The sequence below is a fragment of the Mauremys reevesii genome, linkage group 2 (genome assembly GCF_016161935.1).
Source record: "Mauremys reevesii isolate NIE-2019 linkage group 2, ASM1616193v1, whole genome shotgun sequence".
NCBI classification, from domain to species: Eukaryota; Metazoa; Chordata; order Testudines; family Geoemydidae; genus Mauremys; species Mauremys reevesii.
The window spans coordinates 21,792,232-21,811,217 of record NC_052624.1 but is presented as its reverse complement, the minus strand read 5'-3'; the positions used below and the strand labels follow the sequence as shown (position 1 = coordinate 21,811,217).

The following is an 18,986-nucleotide window of genomic DNA, read 5'->3' as shown; positions in this document are numbered from 1 at the left end:
CCTGACCCAGTCCCCTTCTCCAGGCACAGTTGGGCTTTGAACCCTGTGATCAGTACCCCAGGACCAACTGAGGGAAGCTGGGATGCTGTTATTACCGGCGGGGCGGAGTTGGACAGCCCCCTGGCTCCCACCCAGGAAGCGTGGGGGAGGGAGAGAGAGGCACAGTTTGGCTTTCTCTGCACGCCGGGCTGGCCCGGAGCCAGCTTCAGTAATGGTGCAGCTGCAACCGCCTAGTTGCCCAGGGTGGGGCCCCAGCGCAGAAGACCCAGCGGAGGCAGCCTGGTTCTGGGGCCCTGCAGGGCGCGAAGGGTCCCACGTGTGGCGTGTCGGCCGCCGGGGGGGGCTTGTATCGATGTTCACGGGGGCTCCCGAGCTTGGCGCGGCGGCGGCGGCGGCGGGCGCTCGGGCCCCGCCTCTGGGGAGGGGGCGCTCGGGTTCCCTGCGCCGCCGAACGGCGCCCGCAGACGCAGCGGGCTGAGCGGGCGGCGACACGGCGGCTCCTGGCAGCGGGCAGGGGAGGGGACGGGCTCGCGGTTGGGCAGCTCCGCGCCCCTCCCTCGGCGGGCTGGGCCGCGGCTCGGCACCCGGAAGCGGGCGGGCGTTGGCGTGTGTGTGGCAGTGGAGCGGGGCTGAGCGCAGCATGCGAGGCGCCGCCGCCCAAGCCCTGCCCCACTGCCCGCCCGGAGCCAGCGCCCGAGGAGCAGCCGCCGCCGGCAGAGCATGAGCGGGTCAGCGGCCCAGCAGCCCCCCGGCGCGGGGTCGGGGGCGGACCCCGCCGCGGCGGGGAAGGCTGCGGCCGGGGAACCGGTGCCGGAGCCTCCCCCGCTGCTGAGCGTCGACGTGTCGGGGCTGGTGTCGCAGTTCGCGCGGAGCTTCGCGCTGATTTTCCCCGTGTACGTGCTGGGCTACCTGGGGCTGAGCTTCAGCTGGATCCTCATCGCCCTGCTCGGGCTCTTCTGGCTGCGCAGGCACCGCAGTGGCAAGAGCTCCCGCCTGGGCCGGGCCCTCGCCTTCCTGCAGGACGAGGAGCGGGTGGTGCGGCTCAGCGTCTCCTCGGCCGAGCTGCCTGCATGGGTGAGTGGCACCCCGCGCCGGGACGCGACACCTCCCTGCCCCCGGCGGGAGCGACACTCCCGGGCCGGGGCCTGTCGCCACCCTCAGGACCTGACCACCTGGGGCAGTGACATATACCCCGGGCTGGGATCTGGCACCTTCCCCCGGGGGAAGAGACACAAGCCGGCCTAGAACCTTCTCAGTGACTGGGCTGGGGGGCCCGACCTCCTTGGGGCGCCTTTGCGTGAGGAGCCAGCGCCACCCATCACCTGCCAGCGCGCCTAGGGTGCCTGCCCTAGTGCTTCCACCAATATCCGTGACTCCACCCACTTCTGGTGCAGGGGTGCTGCTTCTCTCTCATCCCCAGGCCGGGCGGTAGCACCTCTTGGCTCTTCCTCTTCGCTGCCTACCTGCCTACTCGCTGTCTGGCCTCCACTCACTCACTCACCCACCCACCCACCGTGCCTTGGGAGCAGCCCTCCCTGCCCACCTGTTTTTATTAGCTTCAATTCTCAGACACTTATGCCCCATCCTGTTTAATACCTGCGCTAAGTATGAAACAGTCACTGCCTTGTGCTGACTTAGTAATTTACATTTACGAGTAAGGGGTTGAACCTTTCATGGCTGGGGTTTCTCGCAAAGAAAAAATGTAGCTCAGCATTTTAGCTGTATACACTGGTGTGCATCTTAGCCTCTTACATTAGCTCTGAGGAAATAAAGAATCTTTAAGGTATAGATGTCATGCATCAGACAAATCCTGTAAGAATACATTTTCTGAAAAACAAACACCAGTATGAAACTTCAGCACCACCCCACAGCTTAATTTTACCAGTGATTCTTAATGAACCTTGAATAGGATGAGGTTCTGTTTCTGGCTCTGATCTCAGAGTCATGCCATGAGGACTGACCTAAGGCTATTTAGGTGACTTTAGTGTGTTAACTAATTTATTTAAAACAAAGTATTTTAGTATTTTTATAAGTGGAGCTTTCATTTGGAATTTGCAGGCTTTTTAGCACTTCGAGAACTATAGCTGTTATCTGAAGTTAACATTCTTTCAAACTTTAGGTTGACTAAGGTTTTTATTTAGTAATTCTTTTAAATCTTAATTATTTTAAGAATTGCTTAGACAGGATAACCTGCAAGCCCCACACAACAATGTCAAGAGACCTTTCAGGTCTCTCAAAGATAGATCCCCATTCCTTCCTGGACACCTTCTCCACACCTGACTTCTGTCCTCACAGCCTCCACATCACACCTCTGGACTGGAAAGATTAAATGGAAATCCACAAATCTACTTCTGTGTGATTCCTCTGATAACTATTTTTCTCTCCATTCCCTCTCTCTCAGACGTTCACATTTGAGCCATGCATACATTGCAATGACTTCATCAAGTGTTGTGTGGATAAGCTTAAAATACATATGTGTAGTATTGTTTTTTGCTTTCATTTGCTCAGATCTTTATATTTAAATAATCTAATTGCTATCTGATCTGTTCAGAATTAGTAAAAGACATTTTTTCTTGTTAATCACTCCAGTAGAAGTGAAGTTTGTAGATGTTTCAGAGAAAACTAGTGAGAGGGGAGGGTGGCAAGTGTTTGAAATTTTTAAATCTCCAGAACTGTAACTGTGTGACTTGCCCCAAACTTTTTATACAGTCTAGTGTAGGATGAAATGGGAACAGTAGACTGGTTTTGAAGTTGGGGTGTGTGCATTTGGAAGCTTGGTTAATTACAGGAAGCAAGTTTAAATTTTAACTATATAGCACGGCTGGTTCATCTCCATAATCTAATTTGCTATCTAGATTCTGTATAGGAAGATGCTTACAGTAATTACATATGGACAGTAAGTCCTCTGTAGTCAAGATTAATGTTGTATATTCTAGTTTTTGCATTATGATGTTTTGTATAGGCAGTAGAGAAAATGGCATATATTTCTGTGTGTGTAGACCAAAGACCTGGAGCTTTGGAAGTGTGCCTATATAATGTCTGTCCCTTAGAGGGTTGAAACTATACTTTGTAGGCTGTTGGAGAGACCAAATTCTAGTGGATATCAGAAGCTCAGCTAATGTGGAAAAAATAGAATTAGGAACACTGTTAGATTTAATGCAATATTTTTTAAATCAAATAAAAATGTTCATTGTCAAATAGAACTCTTCATCCTAATTGCAAATCAGTGGCTTGTTTTTAGCCCTGACCTTTTGTAGTGATTGATTACCCAAGACTTTCAGTCTGTATTAATGCAGCACATGAATATCTAATTCAGGGAATTCTGACAGCAAGACCAGCTGAAAGAACACCTATATGGTGCTCAAATTTTCCTGTTATTAGTGCTAATAGTAGTAGTTACTGGATAGCATGCGCCTATTGGTTAGCTCAGTGATTCCCAAACTTTAACAACCAGTGGACCCCTTTCACTAAAATGTGAAATCTTGTGAACCCCCTCCTAAAAATGAATATTTCCAGGGATTTACGTTTAAATCTCCTCAGTGTGATGCTAACATTCACTCACCTCTCATTGAAGCAAAGCAGCACTCCAGAGAAAATGACTTAGTATCGAATTACTGAGGCACCTGAACACTGATACATTGACTACTACCTGGTTCCGGCTGGTGTTTCACCTTTTCTTCCACCACCAGGGCCATCCCTAGGAGGGTGCCCTACGAGGGACAAATTAGCCTGGATTACCCCCCACGTACAGCATGGCCCCTGCTCACTCTGCCCCTCATGCCACCCAACTTCCCGTCTGCCAAGGACAGGGGTCTGAGCTGCCACCTGCGTGCCTGGGGTCCCAGCTGCCTCCCTGCCTGCGATGGAGCGGGCTGCTGGCTCCACACTCCACGGGGCTCGGGCTGCTGGGGCTACTGGCCCCAACTGCCTGGCCCCGTGCTGCATGGGGCTCGGGCTGTTGGCGCCTCCAATGATCGGGGCTCGGCTGCGCACTCTGCGAGCCTCGGGCTGCCAGCCCTGCGGGGTTCGAACTGCTAGCCCCGTGCTGACTGGGGCTCGGCTGCCCACTCAGCACTCTGCAGGGCTCGGGATGTCTGTTCCGCAACTGGGTCACACCTGCTGCCTCCCATGCCTGGGGTTCTCTGGCCGCCATTAAGGAAATTTTTCTGGTGAACCCCTTGTAACATTGTGTGAACCCCAGTTGGGGAACCACTGGGTTAGCTTTTCCATAGTGTGTTACAGTGCAATGAGAAATCTGTCAGATAGGAAAGCTGCTATCTCCAACATGACCTTTTACTTGGGAAATATATTTAATATATATTAGTAAACCTGCATTTGTTCTTCCTTTCCCATCAGATGGCTGGCCTAAATGTAAAACATCTTGGTGCTCTTTCACCAGATAAAATGTATCATAATTACATCTATCCCTGAAGAGAGATGGCCTGCTGAGAGTTCAGTGACCACATTTCTAAAGTCAGATCTGTTCCTTAAATGGACAAAAGCACTTGCTGCCACAGTCAATAAAAAAAAAACTTTATGGGAGTTTTATTCTGTCTTTTCCTCACTCAAGTAATGTATCCCAGAAGATTTTCTTTCCCTCATCTCTCTCTGCACTTTAAAGACTTACCGTTTGAGGATCATTGATTGCAGCTGCTATTCCAAAATGAGGACACTTGGACAAGACACTGAATCCACTGCAGTATAACTATCCAAAGGAGTTGCTTCTCAATCAGAATCAGGTACTGCAGGGCATTGCACTGTCTGCAGGTCACTGGAATAATGAGAAAAGATGTTTCCTTAATATCTGAGGCTTACTACTTTTATGGGACAGAAAATGAGTCAGGGAGAGCATAGAATATACTTTCTATTAAAAGTAACCTATAATCCTACATCTGAATAATTTATTTAGTTCCATTTGTTCTGTTTTTGGTATACAGCACTGCAAAATTGAAACCTAAGTATTGGGTAAGAATACTGCTTTAGCGCTATGTGTTGAGGGAATGTAATAGTTCTTTGTGTTGTTAATTTAAGCAAGCAGTTCCAGTTGTATGCCAAGGATATTAACTGCTGTGTCAACTGTGATTTGAAAGTAATGCTACTCTTCTGTTGAAATATACCTTTTCTAGATAAGATCAACTAATCCTATCTTGCGATTGCAGTTCACTTTGTTTCTGTAACTAGGTAGTCAGGCAGTGAGAATACATATTTTTTAAATACACAAAAATAAGTTCATTGAACATTAGTAGGAGTTGCATAACTTGAAGAAACCACCCTTATCCATTTTTAAATATGTGTATTTAAACAGTGGAAATACACTGTTAAAAGAAACTCTTTGGTACTATTTTTTTATTGTCCTTTGATATTTGGGCAACATATTTTTTCCTTGTTTTCAACTTTGCATGACTGTTTTGTGCATCAGCATTCTCATTGTGAACGCAATCTGAAATGGAGTACAGAATAACTTCTTTAAAAAGAGTAGGATCCACTAAAGTAATAAACACACTAAAATCTAGGTAAAGCTTTGGTATGTGTTTTTATTGGGAAGTTGGCAGTGATTCAGATATAAAGTGGCTGTTTCCAAATCACTAGTTCTGCTGTTTGTTTTAAATAGGAGTAGGATTGGGGCTCAAAGTGCTCTTACAAACAAGGGAAACACTTCTTATCCAGCACTGTGAAAGGGTTCACAATCTTCAATACAAAGAAGAGCAGCAGTTGAAGAATTTAGCTTTAGAGATGGAAAGTGGGTCTTTCCTCCAGTTTGTTTTAAAAGACCAATGTCCCACTGGGCTTTGTACTGTCAAACAGGTTGACAGGATTTCAGACTCTTAGAAGTAAAACCTTTACTTTCTACCATCTTACAAAAAACCAACCAACCAAAAAACCCCTTACATGATTCTGAGTTTGATCTTTTTTTAAGGTGACTGTCTCTCTGTTTTCATTAGGGATATGTATTTGGCATTTGGCTGAATTTTGTGGATGAGTGAAACTTTGCTGCTTTTTTCAGCACATAGTTGATGACTTTGTCTCAGAAATTTTTCCCAGATTAATACATCTGGCTGGGAAGAGAGGCATTGCAGCCATGCAGTCTCTGATAGCAGTCAGCAGAGAAGCACATGAAGAAATTTTAGCATTATTAACCATTTCAGCATGAAAACATTTAAGTCACAAATACTTCATCGTTGTTTCCAGCTGATCAACTTCAAATGATTCTGAAGCTTAAATGTTTTGGATCTTTGTAGCAAAGATAATGATGTGAAAAGCTTGACTGCAAATTTCTGAAACTGTTTTGCCATCTGTCTTTGTCTACATGAGAGTTTACAGTTTAACTAGAGTTGTGTGTTTATTTCTGTTTGTTGTTGTTTACTGTAAACAGTGTCCTCATCTAATTAAAATTAAAAACCTGGTTTAAACCAAAATAAGTGTCTACACGGTGGGTTTGGATTGCATCTAAGTAAATCAGGTTAAAATAAACTGACACAACTTTCTTGCATAAATAAGCCAAAAATGATGCTTTTGTGATTGTGAGACTGCACTATGCCACTAGAACAGTTAAAGGGAAAGGACACTAATATATAATTATCAACATGTATTAGTTTTACAAGGAGTCCCTAAAGAACTAAACTAATGAGTGTATAGCTACAATGTATTTAGAAAGCTTTAGTTTATATTCAGTAGAGCATTGGTGAAATGGTGCAAAGTGTATGGCTTGACTTCACAGGATGTATATTTAAATATCAGTTTGATCTTAAATATTGGTATATGAACAATAAACATTAGTTCCTTGCAAGAGGAGGTGAGGGATCGTGCTGCTGACGAATAAACTGAGCATGTCTACTGAAAATATAAATCACTTCTTTTCATAAACTTTCTTGGTGTATACAGGTGTTTAGTCTTCATTTTTTGGAGAATAAAATATACATATTTTGTGTTTTGTCAAACACTTCAGTATGATTCTACAGAGAAGACGATGGAGTTTTGACAAATTAGACCGTTTTTAACACTACAGTTTTGAGTTACTGGGTCAAATTCTGCCCTGGTTTATGTCTATGGATTATAGAATTTGGAGACTGAGGTGACAGAGATGCAACGTGCATGAATTTGTCTTGCAGAATCTTTGGTGATGAAATGTGAACTAAAAAGAAACAAACTGATCAGCTGGATCTTAGGTTCACTTTTAAGGCTGGCAGCTCAAAACAAACCACTTTTCTACTTATGAATGCAACAGATCTGGTACACAAGTTAAACACAGAAATGGAACTCCACAGTGCCATATTTGTCACTTTTCAGAGTATAAAGAGACATCAGGTAAATTTTCCTATGCCCAGCAACATGAAAAGCCAGAAAACAGAGGGCTGCTTATACTAGTGCTTGATGTTGCTGTTATCCTAGGTATAGCAGGTCCAGAAGACTTCTTATTCTAAAATGCCAATACTCAAAGTTGGAGGCTGAGTCATAAATGTCATGATATATTTCTTTGGTCCGATCTAAGTATAAAATGTGTCCATATTAAATTGAACTCGCCTACAAAGTGTTGGCCTAATAATTAGCTGCAGCTCAATCAGTTTGTATGACTAGTATTGCAGACAATTGTCTAGACATCAAGCTTACGTGTGGGAAGTATGAAAGAGTAGCAAGGAAATTAATAGAGAATTAAGAGTTAAGTTGTTTTCTTTTAGCCAACATATTTTGATTCCTCTCCCTCCTACCCCGCACGCTGACTTTTGAGCTAAATTCCAGCTTGTATTACTTTTTTAAACAGGAGAGAAGCCACACCATAAATTTTACTAGCAGTAGCTTTAATAAAGCTCTAGTTTAGCTTGAGTGTAGTTGTTTAAAAAGGCAGTGTAACAAAGGTATATTGAAGCCAGTGCTAAATAGTATCTCACCCATTGTTTGCTTCCTTTCTGATTTTAGGCCTTGATTCATGAAGATACTTAGACATCATGACATCTGCATCACAACATCTAACTTCTAGGTACACAGGAAATCACAGGAACACACTGCAGTCCATGAAGTCTGAGTTAAGCACCTGTTCTCCTATACAATGAATGGGGAGAGAGGGGTGCCTTAGACTGCAATTCATAAAGGCAGCATGCTAGGTGAGGAGCTGCTTAAGCTAGTCAGTGGGAGATGCTGGCAAGAGGGGTACGTGCTAGACCTGCCCCTTTAAGGCTGTGTCTACACTACAGATCTTACAGTGGTACAATGGTACTGCTGCAGCTGTGGTGCTGTAATGTCTCCTGTGTAGTTGCTCTGTAGCGGTGGAAGAGAGCTCTCCGGCCGGCTTAATTAAACCACATCCACTGATATAGTGCTGTCCACACTGGCACTTTTGTCAGTGAAACTTAGAGGGGTATTTTTTCCTCACATCTGTCTGACAAAATATTTGCCAACAAAAGTGCTAGTCTAGACAAAGCCTCAGGGAGATAGGGTGCTTAAATCCAGGCTGCAGGGAGGTGCCTGAATCTGCTAGGGAATCTCAGCTGTAAGCTCACTTTGGAGTTGGAGGTCAAAGATACTTTTGCAAGAAGCTGGGGGTGGGGGAAGGAAGATATATCCTTCAACTTCTATTCCAGGGGTTAGGATACTTACCTAGGAGGTAGCAAGATCCCAGTTCAAGTCCCCGCACCACCTGATGAGGGGAAGAGATTTGAACATGGTGCTTTGCTGCCTTTCAGGTGAGAGTGCCGTAACTGTTGGGCTATGGGATACTTTGATGTGGGGCTCCCTCAGTCTCTCCTGTTGAAATTGTAGCACTGTGGATAAAGACATTTTTTAAGCCATTGGAGCAGGGGAACTGGCTCTCCCCAAAACTCTAACCACCGGGCTATAGAGCAGTGGTTTTCAAGTTATTCGGCCCACGCTGTGTTACCTGGGCCGCAGAGAACTGGTGGCAGGGCAGCGGCAGCCTGGACCCCTGCTATGCGGGGCCGGTTGGCTGCCTGCCCCGGATCTCTGCCATGTGATTGCCTCGGCCTCCAGAGCTTGTGGGGCTGGGTAATTGCCCCAGACCCTGACTGTATGGCTGCCCTGGACCCCCGCCCTGTGGGGCTCGTGGGGCTAGGCGGCTGTGCCGGAGCTTGCTGAGCCCCCTGGGGCTGGATGGAAGCCCTGGAGCTTGCAGGGCCAGGAACCAGCCCTGGACACCGTGGGGCTGGACAGGAGCCCTGGGCCCCTGATGCCGGGGGTCCAGCCGTCTGCCTCAACCCTGGACCCTTGCCACATGGGGCGGGCTGGCAGCTGTGGGGCAGCCTGGACCCCACTGCACTGGGCAGCTGGGAACCCAGACCCAGCCATGCGGGCCAGCCTTTAGCACACAGCTGAGCTGGGCCACAGCTGTGTGCTAATTGGGCCGCATGCAGGCTGCAGGTTGAGAACTGCTGCTGTAGAGTCATTCTCATGCTTGTGCGCATGCGCTCTCTTGGGCCCAATGATTCTTTTGTTATTTATCCATAGTGGAACTACTTCAATGGGAGAGACTGAGGGAGTTCCACATCAAAATATACAATAACCCAATGGCTAGGGCACTCACTCGAGAGATGGCAGATTCCTGTTTAAAAAAAAAAAACTCTTCTCAGAAGGTAGAAGGAGGACTTGAATCAGGGGTCTCCCACATCCCAGGTGAGTGCCCTAATCACTGGGCTAAAAGTTGCAAGGAAGGTCCACCTTCCTTCCCTCTCCCCCCATCTGTTTTGTGTGAACTTGCCTAAGGGGCCCCGATGTGGTAGGTGTGTTCTAAAGGATGGGGATGTTAGAGCCTGTTAAAGAAGAGGTTGCCCAAATGTTTTAACAGAGGGTAAAGTAAGTTTTTGCCCACTTTTGTTCTCCAGAATGGCTGAACTGGTTTGGCTGAAGAAGTTTTCCAAAATATTTAGCCTAAGGCAGACACCTGGCATGGAGCATTTCAGCCCCAATAATTTAAGTTTGGCAAAGTTATAAGCAAGTGAAAAGAGGACCTTATAATGGGAAGACTCAGGCAGTGTTGTTAGGTGCTACCAGCTCTGCCTATAATGTTTGAAAAAATATTTCATGCATGACAATTTCCTAGTGAAGAAGAGAAACTATTGGAATGGAGTGAGCAAATGCACCATTGAGATGTCAGTTTGAGAGTGGTGAAGGGGATCTGTTAACTTGCTCATTACAATTAAACTTGTAATTTTATGCTGTCAAATCTGCCCATCCAATCTCTTGTGTTCCACCATTTCAGATGAACTGTTAACCTACTTTGTTGCAAAAAAAAATTCAGAGAATGCCGAAAATTGGGCTGTTTACAAGCCATCTTTAAATTTAGCATTCTGGTATGAAAACTGGCCTATAAAAGATGACAGACTTAATTTGCACAACATATTTACCTAGTTCTTTAAATGCACTAGTGAAGACATTGAATAAATGATGGCTGCTTATTTTGGAGAGATCACTTGTGGGAGGTATTGGGGCTGATTTTAAAAAAAAAATTGTATGTGCCTATCAGCCAAAAAATATCATATTAAAATTTTGTGTGGCAAACTGTTAAAACATAGTTTATCTAGTAGAATCCTTCCCAGATAAATAACCTTTAGCAGAATTTGGAAGAATAGCATTCCCCTGCAATGAGTCAGTGCATTAAGTTTTTCCAGTGTATGCTGCTATGACTGAAATTCTCATCCACAGTTAAAGATTTGAAAAATGGATTAGAGGTTCACAATTAGCTGAAGCAGTCTAGAATTATGTACCATGAAGTTGTTACTAGAACTGTGAGAGTGTAGGTTTACCTTGGCTGAAAATAACTGTCACGTGATGAGTATTATGTTGTCATTTGGCTGTCTTTATCATGTAGCAGCATGGCTTATGTTCTCGTTAGTTCAAAGACAGCCTCTTTTTATATTAATAGAAATAATTTGATCAAATATCTTTCCAATAGAACATAAATCTTAATCAGATTATTGATACAGTTTACATCATACATTTAACACTTCTTAATGAAGATATTAACTAGGGCAGGACCTAATGTACATCTCTGCAGTATCTCATTAGACTATTGTTTTCATAACCTTTGTTTACATTTCTTCAGCCAGTTGTCAGTCCATATTAATGTCCCCGCTGAAATCTATTTGAATTAGGATTTTGTGAGACATAGCATCACATGCTTCATTTAATTCTGAATATATCTACTGCTTTCCCTTCGTCCACTAAGTGTCTGTCTTTAAAAGAAAAAGCAGCTACATTTCTATCAAGATACAGATTCATCCCACTTCCAATTTAAAACAACCCAAAGAAACACTGGCGCATGAAGGAAACTGTAAAACGTTTCAGATGGGAGCGATTGAACCAGTCCTGTGCCAAGAGAGCATGTTATGGGTGATGGGTATAAGAGGCCAGGGGATTCTCAGCCTCTCCAAACAGGATGCAGCACACCTACCTTTGGAGGTGTGCTGACCGCCTACTGCCTTTAGAGTGTCGCCGCCGAAAGGGCACCTGAGCTATAGCCCTGCCAATGCTCCGCCCCAAGGCCCTGCTCCTGCATCCTGCTCTTCCCCCAAGGCCCTGCCCTTGCTCTGCCTCATCCCATCCCCACTCCGCCTCTTCCACCAAGCTCCTCCCGCCCCCTGCCTTCCTCTTGCGGGCAGGTGCCAGTTAAGCCAGACAGCTGAGCAATACCAACTGCAATGGCCAGGACAGGAGTATCCCCTGCCACCTCCACCTGGCCCAGACCCCTTCAGAGCGTTCTGGTGTTCAGCAAGTGGCAATTAGGGGTGTCTGAGAGCAGCAAATGCCCCCCCCCCAGTGTTTGTACTTGCTCAAAGTTCCATGAGGAGTGGGAGGGGCCTTGGCAAAGAGGTGCCAGCGGTGAGTGTGTGTGGGGGGGCTTGGGATGGAGTTGAGGTGGAACGGGGCTGGGCCTTGGGTATAGAAGACCGAGCAAGAGCAGGCCTCAGGATTAAGTAGGGGTGAGGCCACAGTCTGGGCACTGCCCCCCCCTAGGGAGCTTTGGTGCTCATGCCTAGCCTCCCCAAATATAGGAGTCACACACTGCCCATGGGGCATGTTAAGGGTTATAATCCATCTTGTTTCTAGTGTCAAAGATCTAAAGAAGTGAAGCAGTACTCAGTCTGAAACAAGAGTTTCCTGAAGAAACAGCTATTCAAGAAGGAAATGCTTATGTCCAAGTTAGCAGACTTCAGCATAGGTGATCCCTCTGATACTTAGATTTGAAGGAAGGTTCTCTTCACATCCACGTTTTACTTTATCTCACACAAATTCTTTCACTTGTTAAAATCTCATAACATCTGCATATCTCAGTGCTAAGACTAATAATGTATCCATACTTATTGGAATTTCCTTTCTTTAAGCATTAAGATCTACAGGTCCTTTACCCAAGGTGGTTTGGGTCTGTGGTCAAATGGATACAAATTGATATCCAAAAACTTTTCAAGAATTCTTGCCACATCCTGCTGTGGACACAATAGTAAAATATTTTATATTTAACATTCTATCCCTGTAGTCAAATGAATTTACTGTGGTTGTGGAAGCTGTCTCAACTGGCAGGCTCATAGGGAGTGGCAAGAGATACTCTCCACGCCTGCTGGTGGTGAACAGGTCTGATTTTGCCCTCAAACTTCAAGCAGACTGACATTATTTGTAATGGCTGTATGAACCTATTATGTGAAGAAGGGAATTTTTTTTCCCTTCTGGACATGAACGTTTCTTCTTTAATTCAGAATATATGCCTGCAGTATCTGCTTTCTGAACAAATGTATGCTAAACCCCTTTTTGTTTTGATGTCTACAGATCTGTCTTGTTCTGTACTGTACTAACAGGTATATTTAAAGCACTAGTTTTTCTTTTACATGCTGCTAAAGAAATTCTTTGTTTTATGAGCCTTGTTTAATTAATTATTGAATGATGTATGTTGGGATATTTACAATATCTGTTACTCACCTCTCATACTAATCCTCACCCAGTGTTTTTCCCTCTTATATACTTTAATTTGGAAGACAACACTCCCATTTAAATGTCACAGACAACCAGGAGCTATAACTTAGTATTTTATACATGTGGATCTGTGTATTGCTGAACCATATGTGCTATAAGGGACACTACTGGATGATATTTTTACTTTGAATTACAATATAACTAAAACAGAGAGCAGCATCCATCCAAGCCTCTGACTACCCTTGACAATCTCTCCTTTAAAATAAACATTTAAATAAATTAACTCTAAAAATAATTCAGCTTCTTTGGTTTCTTTTTTTCCCTTTTTCTAGAGATAATGTAATTTGTGCAAAGTTGATACCATGTTAATATAAAACTATCCTACCAGAACTGCTACCGTCCATTAAAGTCAATGGGGCTTCTTTTCTATTACTGCCTTAATCAGCTGGGCCCTTAACACTTTAGCTCTTTGACAAAATTGAAGGAGCTGAGTAAATTTTTAGTTCATTGCTGTTTAATTGCAGATGCTAATTCAGCAACTGTAGTATATCTGTATGTATAACATTCTAGATATAAAATAACATAGGGAAGCTTGAGGAAATAAAGCTCTTCAACTGGTACTCTTTTGTATCTAAGTATAATTGAAAATGTAGTCTGTTGTGAAGTTTCTATGTCCTTTCAAATTTGTATCCTGTCTTTCAAAGGGTGGATAAAAATTGATGAATTTAAAAAAAAATTGATTTTTTTAAATTTAAATTGGATTTTGTATTTAAATGCAGGTTTATTTAAAAAAATAAACCAATTTCAAATTTAATTTGAAATTGACATCTTCATTTCAGTTTATTCAACTAGTTCAGTTCATTGACTAGTTTATCAGATGTTAAGAAATGAACTGGGAGTTGGAAAATCAGGAAAGCCTGTTTTTTCCGCTTCTAATCTGTTAGAAAAACTAGATGTGAGAGCATGAGGTCTGCTAGTTCTAAAATTTTGAATACATTGTGACCAGAAATAATTAGTTCAATTAACTAAGTAAAGAAAATACCTTGTGTTTAACAAATGTTACTTGTTTTAATGCAAAACATGTTTTCATAAACTTTTTGATAAACCTAGTATATTAAGAGTTTTACTTTATAAAAGTAATCAGGTTTTTTTATGTTTTTAAGTGAATTTGACTTTCCATCCAAATTGAGCTTAACAAATGACAAGTAAAAATTAATGTACAAATAAGAAATTAATCTTTTCTAATACAATAAAACCTTTAAATTTTAAGAATTTGAATAAATGTAAGTTAAGCTATATAAATTGCTTAAATAAATGTGTATAAATATAGTGTTTCCCTCTTGGATAGCAAAAAGATTTTACACTAAAGTGGGTATTTCTATCTCTAGTTGCAAATCAACATGTTTTAAGTTACCAACTAATGAGAATCAACCTTTCTTAAGGAACTTAACTAAAAAATAGAAATGCCAAACATGATGAAAATTAATTATTTAAATCAAGGTTTCCTGCTAGCTGATTTAAATCATGATTAAAATTGGTGATTTAAATTAATCTACCCCAATCTTGCACGATCTCTCTGAAGCATAGCAAAGAATAATAACATTATTCTATATTCTTCACTTCATACATGAGGCACTCTTGTTTGAAGTTTCATTTAAGCAGTTTATTACTAATGTTTTTTTAGTAATCGAGCCTGTGAAAATCAATATGGAGGTTTGGGAATTTATTCCCCAATTCAGTTGGTTAGTGGCTATTTTTAGAAGAATAAGAAATAGAATTTTGCTCAGTGACAGATGAGGGACCTCAAAAGCATTCCTATAAATTGGCAAACCAGGGTCCAGTTCTGTTCCAGTCTCTCCATTGGATAATAGCAATTTATTATAAAGCTATCTGCTACAGCTTGAAAGTACTATATATTTTATTTTAAATCTCCAGCAGGTGTAAACCTTTGTTACCAGTAGCACTGTGACAATACTTCAGATAAAACTGAACTTGCACGTACAATAGCAGACACTGACACTGCTCTGCCCCCCTCCCCTCTCTTTTTGTTGTTTTGCTAGCATTAAATTTCTGTATTGAGAAAAATAGCTGCAAGGTACAGTGGTGCTGTGTAGTGCACAGACATAGGAAGGTATTCTAGATGGAGCAGTGCTTTAAATTCTGAATTCTTTGCCTCTACCCTTTTAGCTGGAAAAAGTGAAATGGGGCAAATAAATTGTAGGCAACTTGTTTGAGTTAAAGGAAATTTTCTCATTATAAATCACTCAGACTTCAAAACAAGCGAAATGTAACTCCATAAAAGGTAATAAATGCAGTGGGACAAATTCTTTCCTAGTGTATCTCCTTAATACCTTGTGGAAATGTGTTCTGGCTTCCTATAAACTTTCTTTTGCATACAACTTGGGGGGAAGATGTTCTATATGCCTATCTTAAGAGGACCAGACAACAGTGCTAATACAGAATTAGAGGTCTGATATGCATTGTGTAGATATGATGCCTACCTTGGTATGGCGTTGTGAAATGACCATTTGTTGGACAGAAGAAGAAAGCAACAATATTTTCTCTGTAATTCATTTAGTTGTAAAACATTAAAGTTCAGCAATATCAAAATGTCCACTTTACATAAATGAACGTCTGCCAGATGATGGCATCAAATTATTCTTTGGACGATATCATGAGCAGTTGTTGGCTGGACTATGTCTGACACTGGTTCAATGGTTTTAAATAATATTTATTCCAATGTATATATAAACAGGTTAATATTGATTGAACCTGAGTTAGTTGGATTTCTTCTCCACAGAAAGATAGCTTCTAAATGAATGGTCCCATTCTTGTTTTGGAAGATATATGGCTGGGCTTGCTTCTAAATGAATAAAGCCACTATGATTAGTAGGGGAGTTTAGTTTGTTAAATGATCATCAGACTAAAACATTGCAGGGAGGTGTGTCAAGATTTCTGTTTCTTGCTGAGGCCTGAAAATGAAAGTGATCTTTGTTTTGATGAATACTGGATTAGTTTCGCTACCAAACACAATTCTGTAATCTTGTTTTCAGTATTTAGCATTCCTAGTGTCCATTTATGGCACTAAATATGTGGGAGGGATGTCTCTAGTTAGGGTGATCAGATGTCACTATTTTATAGGGACAGTCCCAATATTTTGGCCATTTTCTTCTATAAGTGCCTATTACCCTCCACCCCCGTCCCTATTTTTCACACTTGCTGTCTGGTCACCCAATCACTAGGTTTCTCTGTAGAGGTATTTTTGGTCTAAAAAGGAAGAACTTCCACCATTAGGCATATTTTGAGGTGTACTGTATTGACCTTGAAAAAATAAATAAATAAATAATTGGAGATATACCAATCTCCTAGAACTGGAAGGGACCTTGGAAGGTCATTGAGTCCAGCCCAGCCCAGCCCAGCCCAGCCCCCTGCCTTCACTAGCAGGACCAATTTTTGCCCCAGATCCCTAAGTGATCTCCTTAAGGATTGAACTCACAACCCTAGGTTTAGTAGGCCAATGCTCAAACCACTGAGCTATCCCTCCCCTTAAAGACCTGAAATAGGTGTCTTGCAAGAAATGGAACAGCTGCTTTTGAAACTGTCATGGTAGATCCTTCTTTTCCCCTAGTAAGGGTCTTTGAGTTGTTTTTACTTCATGGTGTCCCAAATGATGATTTTATGTCATTGAGAGATTCTCTCTGAACCCTTAAATTGCTGTAGTTTATAATATCAACAGCCCTCTAGCAGCAAATGATTTCTAGAAGTCATAACAGTGTTGATTATTTGTAAGATCATCAGAAGACAATTTTAAAACTTCTCAGCCAGTAGCCAGGAGAAGAAATAGTAATGAGGTAATGTGTCTGGGCTGAAGCAATGTTTCTTAGTATGTCTGTGGAACCTGAATGTGTTTTGTGTTGTTATGTTCCTAAAATACTAAGAATAAGATGCAAGAGAGGAGTTCATATGTTAAAAACTTATTTTCTGATATGGCAAATATGGGTAGTGAGTTCAGCACCATAAATGTATGATGTGTACAGCCATGACCATAATCCTCATCATATTGTATTATAGAATGTATAAATGATTTCTTATTTTCTAATCATAGCAAGTCCTTGGTTTGTTACAAGGAGCAAGTGTTTGTTCTGTGACCAAGCTTTTGTTTTATTAGTTACTCAGGGAAAAGAATGGTCTTCCTGATCCCTCTATTAGATGTGACAGAGCCTTGGTCACAGAACAGACACTTGTTCCTTGCAACAAACCAACGGCTTGTTATAGTTAGAAAAATAAGCAGTCAGTTATTGAGCGGAGATGAATGTCTATTTCAGACCTCCTAATTATTGACTCAGAAAACAGGAATCAAAGTTGAATGTTGACATATGCAAAGTAATGCACGTTGGAAAACATAATCCCAACTATACATACAAAATGATGGGGGTCTAATATTGGCCGTTATCACTCAAGAAAGAGATCTTGGAGTCATTGTGGATAGTTCTCAGAAAACATCCACTCAGTGTGCAGCAGCAGTCAAAAAAGCGAATAGAACATTGGAAATCATTAAGAAAGGGATAGATAATAAGACAGAAAATATAATTTTGTCTCTATATAAATCTATGGTACGCCCACATCTTGAATACTGTGTGCAGATGTGCTCGCCCCATCTCAAAAAGATGTATTGGAATTGGAAAAGATTCAGAAAGAGGCAACAAAAATGATTTGAGGTATAGAACGGCTGCCAGATGAGGAGAGATTAATAAAACTGGACTTTTCAGCTTGAGATGGCTAAGGGGGATATGATAGAGGTCTATAAAATCATGACTGGTGTGGAGAAACTAAATAAAGTGTTATTTACTCCTTATTATAAGAATTAGGGGTCACCAAATGAAATTAATAGGCAGCAGGCTTAAAACCAACAAAAGGAAGTATTTTTTCCACACAAGCCCAGTCAACCTGTGGAACTCCTTGCCAGAGGATGTTGTGAAGGCCAAGTCTATAAGAGGGTTCAAAAAAGAACTAGATAAGTTCATGGAGAATAGGTCCATCGATGGCTAATAGCCAGGATGGGCAGGGATGGTGTCCCTAGCCTCTATTTGCCAGAAGCTGGGACTGGGCAATTACTTGTTCTGTTCATTCCCTCTGGGGCACCTGGCATTGGCCATTGTCGGAAGACAGGATACGGGGCTAGATGGACCTTTGGCTCGACCCAGTATAGCCATTCTTATATTCTTATGAAGAGCATAAAAACGGGCTTTATTGTTAGAAATATCAATTGATGTTTAAAACAATCTTATATGCAAAATACTACATGAAACCAACATATAAACTGCTTGGTAGGCCACTCTTAAGGCTGGTCATTAGAGATGCAAAAATACTGTCTTGCTGTTCAACTCTGTTGTTTGGCCACAGATACCTTGAATGGCCCTATTATCACCCTTTCTTTTCTCCAGTAACATTGCACTGGAATTTGTGCAGACTGAGTTTTTGATCGTTGATGCTCTCTTCCTCCAATTATTCTTTAAGCAATAATGAATTGCAGTATACCTGCTTGATTTGATAACCAAACTGGCAGCAGTATCTTCTAGATTGTCCAAGGTTGGGGGAGTGGCCATTGGGATGTTTGAAACTGACCTCAGTTTCCAATGAATTATTCTGTTGTAACACCTCAAGGTTTCCCTAGCCCTTGGCTACTGCACTGTACATTCCATTTTAATTAAAATGTGTGTCTTTAGTTTTGTCAGTGTTCTGGTCCACAGAAGATGTAATAAGAAGGTTTAACTTAAAAGGAAGTTGTGTTCCAATGATTCCAGTTTACTTCTGTAAGGTACTAAGGGTAAAAAAGTTAAAACCCCAAAGTAAGCCATATAGGTAAGATGTTTTAAGAACACAAAATAGAAATGGTAGGTAAGAGAAATTGCCTTCTTTTATATCTTTTTCCCCAGGTCTGTCTTCCTATTATTTTTTGGCACATTAACCAGTCTTCTTGAATGTCTATGAAGGGTTTAAATACTTTGATCAGTTTAAATACTAAGACCTCATTGTCACTGTTTTTAGCTACCTCTGTAGCTGCACCAATGCCC

General features: G+C 42.1%; 1 protein-coding gene across 2 annotated transcripts in view; it reads left to right on the top strand.

The window, feature by feature from the left end:
- The first annotated feature begins 496 nt into the window (after window positions 1-496).
- Window positions 497-18,986, top strand: part of ESYT2 (extended synaptotagmin 2) — a 132,899-nt gene continuing 114,409 nt past the window's right edge. The window contains exon 1 of one of the 2 annotated variants that reach the window (XM_039525080.1): window positions 497-1,074. In XM_039525080.1, the coding sequence (XP_039381014.1) occupies window positions 721-1,074 (354 nt within the window). In that variant the 5' untranslated portion in view covers window positions 497-720. The remainder of the gene's footprint in view (window positions 1,075-18,986) is intronic. The other variant, XM_039525081.1, reaches the window with a different exon arrangement.